The sequence below is a fragment of the Alligator sinensis genome, unplaced genomic scaffold, assembly GCF_000455745.1.
Source record: "Alligator sinensis unplaced genomic scaffold, ASM45574v1 scaffold592_1, whole genome shotgun sequence".
Classification (NCBI taxonomy): domain Eukaryota; kingdom Metazoa; phylum Chordata; order Crocodylia; family Alligatoridae; genus Alligator; species Alligator sinensis.
This window is the reverse complement of record NW_005842214.1, coordinates 274,067-289,340: the sequence shown is the minus strand read 5'-3', so window position 1 is coordinate 289,340 and position 15,274 is coordinate 274,067. Positions and strand designations below refer to the sequence as shown.

Here is a 15,274-nt window from a genome sequence, read left to right as displayed (position 1 = left end):
TTCAGCAGTGCCAAAGCACACACAAACAAAAATCACACCCTTGGGTTGTGACACGTGGTAGGTAGCAGGGGCCTGCTCAGAGCCCAGGCTGGCTATGACAGGCGGCCAGGAGGCTACATGCAGCTGCACCCAGGTCTGTGGAGCCTCAGCCTGGCTTTGTTGCCGGCAGCAGGCATACGCGCCCCTTGGGGCGGACTGCAGGAAAGGGACCAGGGCGTGCTAACACAACAAGGATTGGGCCCTTCGCAAAGCCCGCTCCCCACCCCCACCCCCTTTTGCCACTGGCACACCAACATCTTACAAGTCAAGGTTGCAGATGTTTTTGGCACTCTGACCAAAAATGTTGCCGACCCCTGCCCTACACCCACGACCACAGGCTTTCAGCTGAAGTGGAAGTTTTCCGATTTTGAAGAGGAGATTGATATGGAAGGCTAGTTGCCATCACGGTTGGACTGGGAACTGAAAACCAATGCCAGACCCCACTCTTAAAAGAAAGAAATGCTCTCCTTTGAGTGTTTCTCTTTGCATCTGCTTTGGGTTGGCACACTTCTTTCCTTTTCTGAGCATCTTGCTTTCCATTCCACCTTCCTCTTCAAGCTTTTCCCACATGCTCCATAATACTAACAACAACAGCACTAGGCTTGAAAAGGCTTGAAAAACAGCCTTATTGAAGAGTTAGTTACCTGTAATGACACTGTTCAATTGCTCTAGCACACACTTTATGCAAAGATACAATACAGGTCCCATCTTAAAAAGAGCCAAAAATCAACCCCTGCATCTTTTCCACGCCTTCGGATTTCAGTCTTCATTTCCTTTAGGGTCATAAGCTCTAAAGGTTCTATATCCTCCTACCATTAGGGAAGTAGGCTCATCTTCTCAGGAGCTCATCATTATTTCATCCTCACCACTTTAGAAGAGAGCACACAAATAGCTCTATAGAACTAGAATCATAGGCCAGAGCAGACATGGCTCCTCTGAGTCTGAATCCTAGCTCTGTGGTTTGCAAGGACCTTTAAACCTTTGCTGCGTTGGTATGTGAAACCATTCAATGCAATTCTATCCCATGCCCCAACATTTGTGCCAAAAAAAGTTACGTGAGAATTATGAGGCCTGAAATCAGAAGAAAAAAAAGCAAGCAAGCAAGCAAGAAAAGGTTGCAATCAGAGTATTTTACAGGTGGGCTTGAGAAAACTGAGCAATTTCTGACATTGCTGAGAGCTTTCTCTTAACCTAGATTCTATACAATTAAATTTCTTTTTCCTTCCTTTTTCTTTGGGTTTTTTTGTGTGTTTTGTTTTGTTTTTATAGCCAACATGTCATCCAGGGAACAAAGGAGGCATAAATGGAGGCTGAGTCAGCAGTTGTGACCTGCATGGGATGTGCCACATTCATTTTCCTCCCATAGGGTCAAGGCCATTTCATAGTTGGTAGGGTCAGAAGGGACCTAAGTAGATCATCAAGTCCGCCCCCCTGCCATGGGCAGGAAAGAGGCATCAAGTCCGACCCCCTGACATGGGCAGGAAAGAGTGCTGGGATCAAACGACCCCGGCTAGGTGATTATCTAGCCTCCTTTTTAAGACTCACAGGGTAGGAGCGAGCACCACTTCCCTTGGAAGTTGGCTGGACCAAGTGTAAGCTGGTTTCAAATACTGAAAGAAGAGATTGAAAGTTTGGAAGAACAGACAGCCACACTGCATGCTATCATGGAAAATAAAGATTTCTTGAACAGGAGTTATGAGATGCTGGCACTAGAGAGGCCAAACAGAAAAGAGAAGTGGCAACATGTGATTCTTAAGAGGATCCTCAGAATTCAAGAGGAACAGACTGAAGTCAGCAACATTTTTCAAGCACTCTGCAGTGGAACAGCTGAGGAAAAGACAGCGGTGAGGACATCAACAGGCATCGGAGGACTCAGCAGTCTAGATAGCAGGAAGTGCAGGGCCTCAGAAATGGGGCCTCTAAGACCGCTATACCAGGAAGGAAGAGAAGAGTGGTGGTGATTGGAGTCTCTCTTCTGTGGGGGACAAAAGCACCACTTTTTTGTTTGGACCTGGGGTCCCAAGAAGTGTGCTGTCTGCCTGGATCCCAAATTCAGGTTGTCAGAAAAACTGCCAGAGCTCTTCCATCCCTCAGACCACTAGTCTATGTAGGTACCAGCAACAGTGCCAGGAACAACACTAAATCGATCGGAGAAGAATATGGGGCTCTTGGCAGCAGGATTAAGAAGCTTGGAGCACAAACAGCATTCTCATCAACCCTCCCCATGGAAGGTAAGGGCCCAGGCAGGGACCATTGTAACACAGAAGTAAACACAAGACCGTAATGGTGGTGCTGACGTGAAGGTTTTGGATTCTTCAACAATGATTGGATATTCTGGGGAGAACGACTACTATCAAGACACGGGATCCATCTTTAGGCATTCTCTGGCCAGCATAATAAGGAGGGCTTTAAAACTAGGTTTTGAGGGACGCGGTAAATACAATCCTTCAACAACAGAGCAAACAATCAAGAGGGGAAAGGATTGAAAGAGGCAGTTCAACTCTGGGAAAGGGACAGAAAGCCACGGGACAGCAACCAGTGAAGCAAAAGGGAAACAAGTCAGTCAAAATGCAAAATACATCCTATGTATGATACAGATACATGAAATATGGAGAATAAAAAAGATGAGGTGGAAGTCACAGCCTGTGAAAAGAACTATAATCTGATTGGTATCACAGAGACCCAGTACAATAGCTCTTATCACTGGAATGTCAACATTGAGGGCTACAATCTGTTTCAGAAGAACAGGGTTGGGAGAAAAGGTGATGGTGTCACCTACTATGTCAAACACACATATATTTGTTCCCTGGTTCAGGAAGAAGGAAAAGGTGGGCACTTTTGGAAGGAAAAGTTGGATAATCTTCAAGGAGGTGACAAAATTATCTAAAAGTTATAAGATTGTACTGATAGAAGATTTAAATTTCCTAGACATTTGCTGAAAGAAAAATACAACCAACCAAACATAAAATGTTGAGCCAGTTTCTAACTTGTGTGGAGGACAACTTCCTGTTCAGAAGGTTGAGATACAACTAGGTGATCATCTATTTTGGATCTTGTCCTGACCAATAAGGACTGGAAGATGTGAAGGTGATGGGAAATCTGGGAGGAGGCAATCACAATATGATAGAATTAGGGATTCTGGGACCGGGAAAGCATGGGTCAGCAGAATTAAGATACTAGATTTCAAAAATGACAGATTTGAACCAATTTCAGGAGTTAATAGGTATCATGCCATGAGAAGACAGAAGGATAAAGGCACCCAAGAGGACTGGAAGTTTCTAAAGGGCATAGTACTGGAAGCCCAACAAGAAACTGCTCCAAGTTTCCCAGTGGAAATATAAGAACAGTGAGACCAATGTGGATGCACAAGGAGCTTCTAGATGCCTCAGATACAAAAGGAAAATATATAGGCAATAGAAAAACAGGCAGATAACCAAGGAAGCTTGTCTGAAAACAGAAGAACCTCAGGCACAAAACCAGGAAGACAAAGGTGAAAAATGAGCTGTACCTGGAGTGGGAGGTGAAAGACAACAAGAGGTTCTATAAGAATTTTGGCGAGAAAAGAAAGATCAAGGAAGATATGGGCCCACTGTTAAACAGCCAGGGCACAGAAGATGCAAAGAATGCAGGGTTACTCAACAGCTACATTGCCTCTGTCTTCACAAAAAAAATTAAGTTACAACCAGACAGTTAATAAAGATTATTTGGATAAGGAAGGAGACAAGCTGAGATATGACATAACAAAAGACACAATCAGCAAGTTTTTGACGGGCCTGAATGAATTCAAGTCAGCAGGGACTAAGGAATTTCATCACAAGATACTGAAGGAACTGGCCTTTGGCAGCAGTGTTTATGAAGGTGTGTGAGATGGGTAAGGTACCAGAGGAGTATAAAAAGGCCAGTGTAGTGCCCTTCTTTAAAAAAAGTGAAAAAGAGAACCCAGGGAGCTACAGACCAGTTAGCCTTACCTTAGTACCTGGGAAGTTACTGGAACACATCATAAGGAAGTATCTGAAGGAGGAAAGGCTGATCACAAGCAGCCAGCATGGATTTGCTTAAGAACAAGAAATTGTGTGAAACTTGACCTCCTCTGATAAAACAGCCACTTGGGTAGATGAAGGGAATGTGTGGATACAGTATATCTGGACTTCACCAAGGCTTTCAACAAAGACTCACATGACCTTTTCATAATCAAATTGGAGAAATGTGGGATGAAAAACTACTGGCTTAGACAACAGATAAGATAGTTAGACAACTGGCTCAACAGCTGCAAGCAAAGGGTAATTATAAATGGATCAATGTCAGAATGGCAGGAGATTGAGTGAAGTCCAACAAGAGTTGGATTTTGACTGGGATGTACCAGTGTTTCTCCTGAGACTTAAATCTGGCTACAGGGTCTTGCCAGACTCAGGACAAGACCAAATCTCCACAGGTGACACGCTGGGGGATCACACAGGGGCACGTGCTCCCCCAGATTTTTGGGAGTCTGTGGAGCATGTCTAGGGGGTCCATGAAAGGTGACTGTGCTGCTGCTGCTCCGGCTTCCCCCACAGCCAGAGGCCAAGTGAGCAGCAGCAGCAGGCAGGCAGCCCAGTGTCAGCAGACTGAGCCTGTTGCACCTCCCCATGAGGTCAGAGGCTGCCAGAGCACCAGCAGCAGAGCACGGCTGGATAGCAGCACCTCATCCGGTCCCTGCTGTTGCTGCCTCAGGTGGGATCTGGTACTGCTAATATAGAGAGAGAGAGAAAGATTCAAGGGAGTCCACACCTCCATTCCCCATTTTTTTTTTTTTTTACCAGAACCTTTAAATTGTGCCTCCCCCTTATCAACAGTCACCTATGTCAATAATTATATTTGGGGTCAGGAAGGAATTTTACTCCGTGGTCAAATTGGCATGGACTGTGGGGGCTTTTGCCTTCCTGCATAGTGGGGGCACAGCCCTCTTTCTTGGATGCCTCAAGCATATTTTAACCTTTGTAGCAGCGGGATATGGGCCACCATGGTCCCCCTACTTTAACTGTGGCAAGGTTAGTGTGTTATATCTTGTGGTTGTGTCTGAGTTGACTGTGTAGTTTTACTTATAGGTTAGATATTGAATTTGTGTAGGATGGTTCGGATAGGGACGACCCAGTCACAGGCAAGGAGTTGGACTAAATCAGTGTTTCTCAACTTGTGGGTCGCAAGAATAAATGGAAGGGTTGCAAACAATCATGGAAAAATGTGGAAAACCATGGATTTTCTCCTTTAAAAGAGAAAAGGGGAAACTTCAGGTTTCCCATTGAAGGCTTGCAGAGTTTTAGCCTGCAAGGGGCTGCTTGGGGCTGGGGGGAGCGAGAGGAGGATGATCAGGCAGGGGCACACATACGCATGTGGCAAGCCAGGCAGTGTAGAGCAGCTCTTGCAGTTCCCTGCAGGTAAGCCTATGGGACAGTGGAGGGCAGGGCACAGATGACACAGGGGGATACAGGCAATATGTCGGGGGGGGGGGGGGGTACATGCCCCTCCCCCCACATGTGCCCACAGCAGGCATTGGGCTACAGCCTGCCAGGAACTGCACAGGCAGGAGCCACTTCCGTGGCCCAGCAGGCAGGACCCAGCACAGGACAGCAGAGCAGAGTGGTGAGACTGCAAGGAGTATTGGGGGTGAGGGAGAAGAGGCCACACTGCCCTCACCTTCTCCCACCACTGCCACTCCCCTCAGGCCACAGCTCTACCCTGGAGAGGAGGTGGGGTGGTGGGCAGCCTGGGTGGCCTGAGGGGAGTGGCCAGGGCAGGCCATGGAGGCAGGAAAAAGCTGCAGCCTGGCACACAAGTGGCTAGCAGCAGGAAGAGGTGACGGGAGTGTGGACCCCCACTGTCCATTACTCCTTGGGCTGCTAATGGTGTGGCGGGCACTGGGGTCCCAGCAGTGGCAGCAGCAACAAGTCTCAATGCCCTGCTCCGGGTCCTGTCCACTGGGTCATGGAGATGGCTCCTTCCCATGCCAGTCTGGCCAGGCTGCAGCCTTGTGCCCACTGTGGGTGCATACCCCCTCCCCTCACCCCGCACTTCCACCCCCTACCCCACACACTGGGGGGCTAGGGGCAGCAAGACAGGATTGAGGGGCACCAGCAGGGCTAGGGGTTGAGGGGCTGTGGGTTGGGACTGACGGGCACCAGCAGCTGCGAGTCAGGAGCAAGGGGCACTGGCAGTCAGAAGTGATGGGAACCAGCAATTTGCATTGTGCAAATTGCACAATGATGAACATCACTTGAGAGTAATAGAGGGCCACATGCTGATATTGCTGTTAATGTTTTCCTGGTGATGTTGATTTCTGCCTTTAAAATTAAGACTGTTGAGCTACTTTAAGTTGTAGTGTGTAATAAGCATTTTGGGGCCAAAATACTTGTGTGTTTTCTACTTAAACTATTTACTGGGTTGCGGCTGGCCAATATTTTTTACAAATGGGTCCTAGTACAAAAAAGGTTGAGACCCACTGGACTAGATGACCTCTAGAGATGCCTTCCAACCCTGCTTTTCCATGATTCTATGATTTTAACCAGGAGCTTTTGGGCGCCATCATGGGCCTGTAAATTGAAAGATAAAGAAACCAAACAGCCTCACCTCATCACAAGGCTGACCTGGCTAATAGTATCACACCATATGATGCAAGTTAAGCAGCCTCTCAGCAGGAGCTAACAGTCTCATTGAGGTAAAACTGTTTTTTGCAAACCTGAGAAAGGCACTCAATCTTGTTGGTCTAATAAAAGATATTATCTCTACTACGAACCCTGATTGCTTTTTCCTCTAGATCAATACGGCTACAACCTGGATACCTTCTCAGTTTGGCTACTGGGAGGAGTCACAAAGATCTGGGCTTGGTGTATTCTTTTGAAGTCCTTTGTGAGAAGTCACCAGTCCCACAGCCACAAACATATAGCTTCCACTTTTCTCACCCTCTCGAATCCAATCACCCCTGTCCCTGCTCTGGCTGTAGGCTGAAAAATTATTTTCCTTTATTTATCCTGTTACCTTGCAGTATTTACAGAAGCAGATCATGTTCCAGCCTCTCCCCTTGAGTCACTTTTCTACCCTGTATAAATTTAGCTCTTTCCATCTTCCCTCCCATCTTGCCAGCTTTGTTACCCTTCTTTTGTATGCTCTAGGTTCTCTCACACAGTGTGACTGAGGGGAGCACTTGCTCCCATCTGGGATGTGCTGCTTTCTGGGGAATAGCCTCTACACATCCCCTAATTGCAGCATTGTTCTCTCTTCTTGAGAGTAAAAGGGATTCCCCTCAGTACCTGCAATTGTCAGTGTCACTGACTGCTACCTGACTGCCAGCTTCAGTCTTAGGCATTGCCATGCTCCTCCAATCAGAGTAAGGTTAGCAAATCTAATCACAGCTTCTCACATTTACCACTCCCCAAATCTGTATGGCTTCCATTTGATTCTCAGCAAGAAACTCAAGTAGACCATGTCCCTCCCCAAGCAGATCATCTTCCTAGACTCGTAAGTGTGCTGGATACTAACAAACACCCTTGGGAGATTTGGGGACAGGAAAGTCAGCTTAGGGTGGATGATTCTCAGGGTCTTTTCCAAAATATTTTAGCCTCAGTATCCCAATTTTCAGCTTGAGATAGAGAGGCGGTTAGCCATGTTAGTCTAAGGTTAGGTGGAAGGTACGGCAGGGTTACACCTTAGAAACTGACTGGCTCAGAGAGGCATGAGATTTTATAGGCCACAACCTACTTCATCAGTAGCTATAAATAAACTGACAGAAAGGGTTTTATATAGAAAGAAGAGGGACAGGGGGAATGGGGTACAACTAAGAGGTAAGAAGTGCATTGATTAGATCAACTGAGATGGATGAGTATGTTAACACCTTGAGGGACGCTGGAACTAGTCCAGCCAATGAGATAAGAATCCACAATCCCTGTTGAGACCACAGTTAACAAAATCCAGTCTGTGATGATTTCTTATTCTTTAATTTCATGTTTGTATTAGTTTACAATATTTTTTTTAATTAAAGACAGCTACTCTGTGGTCAGTATTAGAATGTTTAGGGAAGTTAAAGTGTTCTGCCATGGGCTTTTGTGCGTTTCTGGAGTTGATGTCAAATCTGTGTCCATTCATTCTTCTACACAGGGATCACGCCAACTGGTTAGCATGGGACACTATAAGTAAGTGATGGCCAGGGATCCTGTTTTCTCTATTTAAAATCGCAAATTCTCTGATTAAACCCCCCAAATGCACATTTTTCTGCAATTAAAATAAAACGCCACTATAAACACACACACACACACACACACACACGTCGAACACAATGTTTTATTGATATACTTCCAATTTTAAAGCAATTTGGAAGCCTACCAGTGCCTCAATTATTACAATATATAGGTATTTAGAATTTATTTTATTTTGGAGTTTGATTTCGGCTTTTTATCATGGAAAACCAGAGCTTCCCCTGCCCCCTTAGCTCACCAGGACATGGGTCCAGCTGAAGCTGTCGTCCCCCCGCACTGCTTTGTGGCGCTAAACAACCCTGATATGCTGGTGCCCTGCCCCTGCCCATGCCACTGCCTCTCACTCCCAACCCACAACCCCCCAGCCCTGCCTGTATCCCTCACGCTTGACCCACAGCCTTCCAGCACCCCTCACTCCTGACCCACAGTCCCCTGGTCCTGCTAGTGCACCTCACTCCCAACCCCCAGCCCCCCCAGCCCTACCAGTGCTTGTCACTCCCAACCCACAGTCCCCCTGGCTTTGCCAGTGCCCCTCACTCCCACCCCCCTCCCTCCCCACAGTCCTGCTGGTGCCCCTCGTTCCTGACCCACTGCCCCCTCCCCCAAGTATGTGGGGAAAGGAGGCACAGGTGCCATTTGGGTAGGGGAGGGGGACACAGGTGACGTGGCAGGGATGTGCTCCCCCAGATTTCTGTTCCTACAGCTGGTACAGGGCTGCAGCTGGGCTGGGCCAGCTCCAGGCAGGAGCTGCCTCTGTGGCCCAACAGGTGGGACTCAGTGAGGAAGGGAACACCACGCCACCATGGTGAGGCATGGCAGCGGCAGCAGCACAGAGTTGTGTCCCCACTGCTGCCAGGTGAGCAGGGGGCATCTCATCTTGGTGGCCATGGTGGTGTGGTGCTTCCTCTCATGCCAGGGCCTGCCCGCTAGGCCATGGAGGCAGCTCCTGCCCGAAGCTGGTCCAGCCCAGCTGCAGGCCCATGACCCGCTGTGGGTGCAGAAATCTCTGGAGGCACTTGTCTCTTCCCACCCCCTTGGCTCCCCCACTGGGTCACCTTAGCCCCTCTTCCCTACCCCCCCAATGCCTGGCCTGTGGCCCCCCTGCCTCTCCCAGACGTGACCTGTGCCCCTTCCCCCACAGACTTACCTATAGGGCGCTGCTCTCCACCACTGCCTGGCTGTCATGTGCATGTGTGCACATGCACATGAACGTGGTGCCCCTGTCTGAACACTCTCCTCCTGCTCCCCACAGCCCCAAGCTGCCCCTTGAAGGCTGGAACTTTGCCAGCCTGAAAGTGGAAACCCATGGTTTTCCACGTTTTTCTCCACTAAAAGAGAAGCATCTGCGTTTTTCTGCAGTAAACAGAAAACCTGGGTCACTGGTGATGGCATATATGGTATGCTGGTGGAATAAGTGAATGAACCCTGGATGTTATAATTCATGTTTGGTTCAGCAATTATATGGTCTATGCTCAGTTTGAGGTTGGAGGTTGCTCATAAACCAGGATAGGTTTGTCCCCCAAGACTACCTTGAGATGGCCATCATTTTTCAGGAGGGATTACAGATTATTAATGATGTGCCAAAGATGTTCAAAAGCTGGGAGCTAGAAGTGAAGACTTGTTTTCCTCATCACAGGGTTGGTATTGTACCAGGCCAGAACAAGGTCTGAATCTGGTTCTGTCGATGTGAGTGGCTATGGTTTTGGAATTATACTGTAAACATAGGAAACCCTGTTATCTGAAGTTGGCATCTGCTTGGTGGAATCAGAGCAGATAGAGTTGTAATGCAGAGTTTAGCTGTAAAAGATGGATCTAGCAGTATGCTTAAGATGAAAGGTGGTGAATTTGTGGAATATTCAAGAGTCAGTTTGATGGAGGTGTGAAAGTTAAGGCTGTAGTAGAATTTCTCTAAAGATTTCATCCCATGTGTCCAAATTATGAAGATGTTATTGATGCACCTCAGGTATACAATGGAAGTTACAAGGAAGCTGTGGAGGAAGAGGACTGAGACATGTCAAATATACTATGCCCATGACAGTGCTGCTCATCTGTAGGTAAAGAACATTTCCAAATCTGAAATGTGTGTGTAAGTATAAAGCTGGAAAGTTTGATGGAAACAAAAATAACACTATCATTAGGGATAACATTTCTTATGGTTTGAAATACATTCTCATGGGGGATGCTGATGTACAGAGGAATGACATCCGTGGAAGCAAATATGGCATTTCCTGGAAGTTTATCATTAGAGTCTCATTTCTTGAGGACATCTGGGGTGCCCTTTGAATAGCCAGAAACTTTGGCGGCATTTCATAGACATTAGGGCTGGAAGAGACCTCGGAAGATCATCAAGTCCAGCCCCCTGCCCCAGGGGCAGGAAGTCAGTTGGGGTCACAGGATCCCAGCAAGATAAACATCCAATTGACTCTCAAAGGAGTCCAAAGTAGGTGCTTCTACCACCTCTGGTGGCAGTCTGTTCCAGGCCTTGGGGGCTCAGACAGTAAAGAAGTTCTTCCTTATGTCCAGCCTGAAATGGTCTTGGAGGAGTTTGTGATCATTTGACCTTGTCATCCCATGGGGCGCTCTGGTGAACAGGCATTCCCCCAGATCCTGATGTACATCCATTATATACTTATAGCAGTATACAGCAGTAGATAGTCTCTAAAATGTCACCCTAAGGTTCTGTACTTTCCTTCCTGCGTCCAGGCCTGAGCGTTAAACAGGTTCCATCCCTTTAGCCCTGGGGTATCTCTAGCTATTGTTTCCAATTATTTCCTTGTTTTCTGCACAAGGTTCCCTTCTGACTGACCACCTTTTATCACAATCCTGCTATCCTCTCAGTCTGGAAAAAGAAAGCTATTTTCCCTCTCAGAGTTGTCCATGTTTTTAAATTTTCTGGGAAGAAATACAGGAATCAATGTAGGGAGGTTTCTATGTATAGCTATGCTGAATTCTTACATCCAAGCAGAGAAAAAGTAGGATTCATCAACACTCCTTTCCAGAGAGAAGAGTGAATCTCTCTACTTCACAAATGTCAAAAAGAATGGAAACTGGGAAAGAGAGGGTGAACACAAATCATGTCTAATTAAATGAAGATTTCCCACCCCAACTCCAGTTAGAGAGGCCCATATACCCCATGGGTACAAGGGCTTTTGAAGAAAATTGGTGCTTTCATGTTGAGTTTTTTTATTTCCCATTGAAATATGTGAAATCTCAGTGGATGAGTAAGGAATCAGTTGCATTTCCTTGCGGCCCCATGGAGAGAGTTTTCTGTTCTAGTTCATTTGCTTCTTGCTAGGCCCACTAGGAATCCAACTCCATATCTGAATGCACAGCCACGGGACAAATCCGCTGTCAGATGACCTCTCTTAAAAGGATCCCACAGCAAGAACGGAATGAGTGACAGGAGTATAACCTAGAAGGGTGGCTTTACTATCCTCCTCACAGAGTGATCAAGTTAATAAACACCACAGCCCAGGGGCTGGGTGCGGGATACTAATCCAGAACACACCCATCCACAAAGCCCACTCATTCATGCTCTCCACATGTATAGTTCAGCTACAGTAATCATTTTAATGGGCACAAAAATTCCTTTCAGGCACATCCACAACCCATTCTCAAAGGGAGCAATGTATCTTGCATTGTGCCCTATGCCAGTGGATGCTGGCTATCACAGGGCCAATGTCTAACATTTTGTAGCTGTCAGTTCAAGTGCTTTAGCAGACTTCCTCAGCTCTTATAGTAAATGGGAAAAGAATCATCTGTTAAACCTAGGGTCACTGTGGCTCACACAGAACAGCAGAGCAAAGAGCCAACTGGTAAAGGAGATGGGCTATCCAAAGAGGACTGATTTGCAGGGAATGGAGCGGAGGGAAGAAGTGGAGACAAGGAAGTTCATTTAGAGTGCCACAGCTTACAGTTGTTTTAAATTTTATTTAAAAAATGTATTTTTTTCCTGCTCACATAGGTTCAAATCAAGTAAAAAATACAAGCTGGGAATTGAACCCAAACATAGTCCAGAGCAAGCCTCCACCCATGACCTTAATCCTCACTCACAGCTCTTGTTGTTATTCCCATCCCAGGCTACCTAGACCGACAGCTGTCAAATTCCCATCCCAGGCTACCTAGACCGACAGCTGTCAAATTCCCATCCCAGGCTACCTAGACCAGCAGCTGCCTTCTATTCAGCTTTTACCCACAGAAACTGTCAACAAGGATAGACAGCATCTGGGAAGCAGACCAAAACAAAAACCCATTCTAACTCTTAAATCAGACACAGATTTAAAACATTCAGTCAGCACAAGCATGTGTACACATACACGTACACATGTATTCACAAACACACATGCGCACAAGCATGCACAAATACATATTCAGGAGTTGTTTCCTTACTGCAACCATCTTCATCGCTGTGATCCCCACAGTCATTGTCACCATCACATTGCCACTGAGCAGGGATGCATGTACACTCGCCAAATGCGCTGACAGCACAAGTAAAGTGATTGCGTCCACAGGAACATTCAGTGCTGCTTATTACACCTGCAGACACAGAGAAAGAGAGAGAGAAAAAATAATCAGATGTTAGGAAAGAAAGAGGGGCTCCACTGTTTTAAAGTGAGTAAGAGAACCGGATTTAAAATGACATAATAAATAGCCCTCATACACACAATGCACACATAGATGTGCACACAGATGTATGACCCATTAGAAAAAGAAAATCACTCTTCATCCTTCCAATACTGAATCAGGAAGATCCAACACTGTGCACAAACTCCAAAGAGAACAGCACAATAAGAAGCCAAAAAGGAGCCTACAAATCAGCATAGCAGACCAATATGAGGAGTTACATGAATTCAGCTGCAACTGCTGTCTTATCATCAGGGCCTCTATTCACAACATTAATACAATCCTTCCTACCACAGACCCTTATGGACATTGCTATAGCTGGTATGCCAAATGCCCAACTACACAATAAAAGGGGCATCAGAGCATAGTGTACAGATAATCATCAGGACTTTTCCCCATGCATGAGCTCTCTAGCTGCTGAGCTTTTATACCACAGAGCCTAAACAATTTCAAACTCCAATGAGAACAAACCCATTATCTCCCAATGGTCTGTGGTAATTAATCTACAACATTGCCAAGAGACAAATAAAGGATTTTCATCTAAGATGAAACTAAACTGAAGTAATTGTGGCCTGAATCTCTGGGATGATGTGTTACATGAAGAAGTATGAGGCTGTGGCACCATCTCCCATAAGTCAGGGTGGGAACCCTGTCTTCTAGGACAATGGTTCTCAACCTTTTTTTGTACCAGGACCGACCTGTAAACATCGATGGCCAGTCCCAACCCAATGCCCCTAATTCTCCAGCCCCTCTTCCCCTGCCCCCAGTATGTGGGGCAGGATAGGGTGGGTGTGGGAAATGGGGGCCCTAAGCAGCCCCTTGCAGGCCGGAACTCTGCCAACCTGAAAAGGAAAAGCCATGGTTTCCCACGTTTCTCCTTTAAAGGAGAATCCATTTTTAAAGTTTGTTCGCGACCCTTTTGTCTATTCTTGCGACCCACGGATTGAGAAACGCTTTCCTAGGACAAAATGAAAAGCAAAGACCTGCAGATCAGATTGGGGAACTTCCCACACTTGCTGCCAGCTAATGGTGGACAGTAGTTTAGCAGGCCGTTACCACCTTTAATTTCTATGAACTGAGAATGAAAACTCCCTTGACACAGCTGGCAACAGCCTCCATCTCTGAAGCACCCTCAGTTACTGCCTCAGTTCCAGGTTTGAAGCGTACAGAACAGGAATGGTTGGACAGGGCCTCCAAAAACAAACAAACAAACAAACAAACAAGACATCAGCAAAGAAGTCTAATACTAGGGGTGCCTAAATTCAACACATGGGGCTGCCCTTGCTAGAGTCTCAAGAGAATGTTGACATGCCCAATAAGAATCATCACCTTCCATGAAAATAGAGGGGTAGAGGGGACAAAACTGTACTGGCAGCATGGAATGACACTCTACTCGGTAAGATAGTGCTGCCAACTCTTGCGACGGCTGACAGCTTTACTTAAAGCCCTAGCTACTAAGATTATTCAAGGATCTCAGCTTCCAGGATACTTTTCCCCCTCAAAGTTCTATCCCTCAATGTAGAGAGAAGAAGGCCGAGGGAGAAAAAGCAACAATCTTTGTTTTGGTTTTGTAATCTCAAAACATTTGGGGCCAACTACATTGGAAACATAAGGGGAAACAAGGAGTCAGGAGGACGTGAGAATCAGGAAAGAGATTGTAGGGTGGCATGCAAGGCAATGAGGCATACGAGAGAGACAGCACAGGATGAGTAAGAACTGTAAGAGAGGAAGGGAAGGGAATTTCAGGAGGCAAGTGAATGTCGGGGCAGGCATGACAGTAAATTGGAGAAGAGCATGGAGGCAGGACGCAAGGGACAGCTATTTATCCTGGCAAGCTTGGAGGGGGGACAGCACACCATGCTTCAGTGACTGGAAAGAGCAAGCAGTCTCCATCTAAGCAGAGAATAGGGAAGCTTGCATTTATGTGGACGTATTTAAAGTTGATTTTCAAACCTAAGATGACCACACACAAACTGAGGCCAGGCTGAAACCTGAAGGCAGACAAGAAGTGCCATTTATTAATTTTTCAAATCTTGTAATTGTAAGCAACTGTTGTGAGTTTTAGTGGTGGGATGTCTGATGTTTTTGGTCATTTGGAGCTGAAAATATTGAACTCTAGCTGCAGATGTCCTGGCCCCTCCCACACATGCAGCACTCCAAATCAAGTCAGAGGAATGCAAAACAAAGATCAGCAGATTTTAGCAGTGCTGACCTCAATCAGCTACAGAAGGAATGGAAGTTCCTTGCTACCTGAATTCATGTCTACTAATGCTCCACACACCCTTTAAAAGAAAAGCAACTTTGACCAGACCTGAATTGCACATACTTTTTAAAATTAAAACCTTCCAGGCATTCTTTAACAGAATGCATGAACAGAGAACAGGGGA

General features: G+C 46.4%; 1 protein-coding gene across 1 annotated transcript in view; it reads right to left on the bottom strand.

Annotated features, from left to right (window-relative positions):
- The window catches only part of LRP4 (LDL receptor related protein 4), a 67,160-nt gene extending 53,798 nt beyond the window's left edge, over window positions 1–13,362 (bottom strand). The window contains exons 1-2 of the mRNA XM_025207911.1: window positions 13,359–13,362; window positions 12,654–12,800 (exon numbers count right to left, since the gene is read on the bottom strand). Coding sequence (XP_025063696.1) covers window positions 12,654–12,800; window positions 13,359–13,362 — 151 coding nt within the window. The remainder of the gene's footprint in view (window positions 1–12,653; window positions 12,801–13,358) is intronic.
- Between the last annotated feature and the right edge of the window lie 1,912 nt (window positions 13,363–15,274).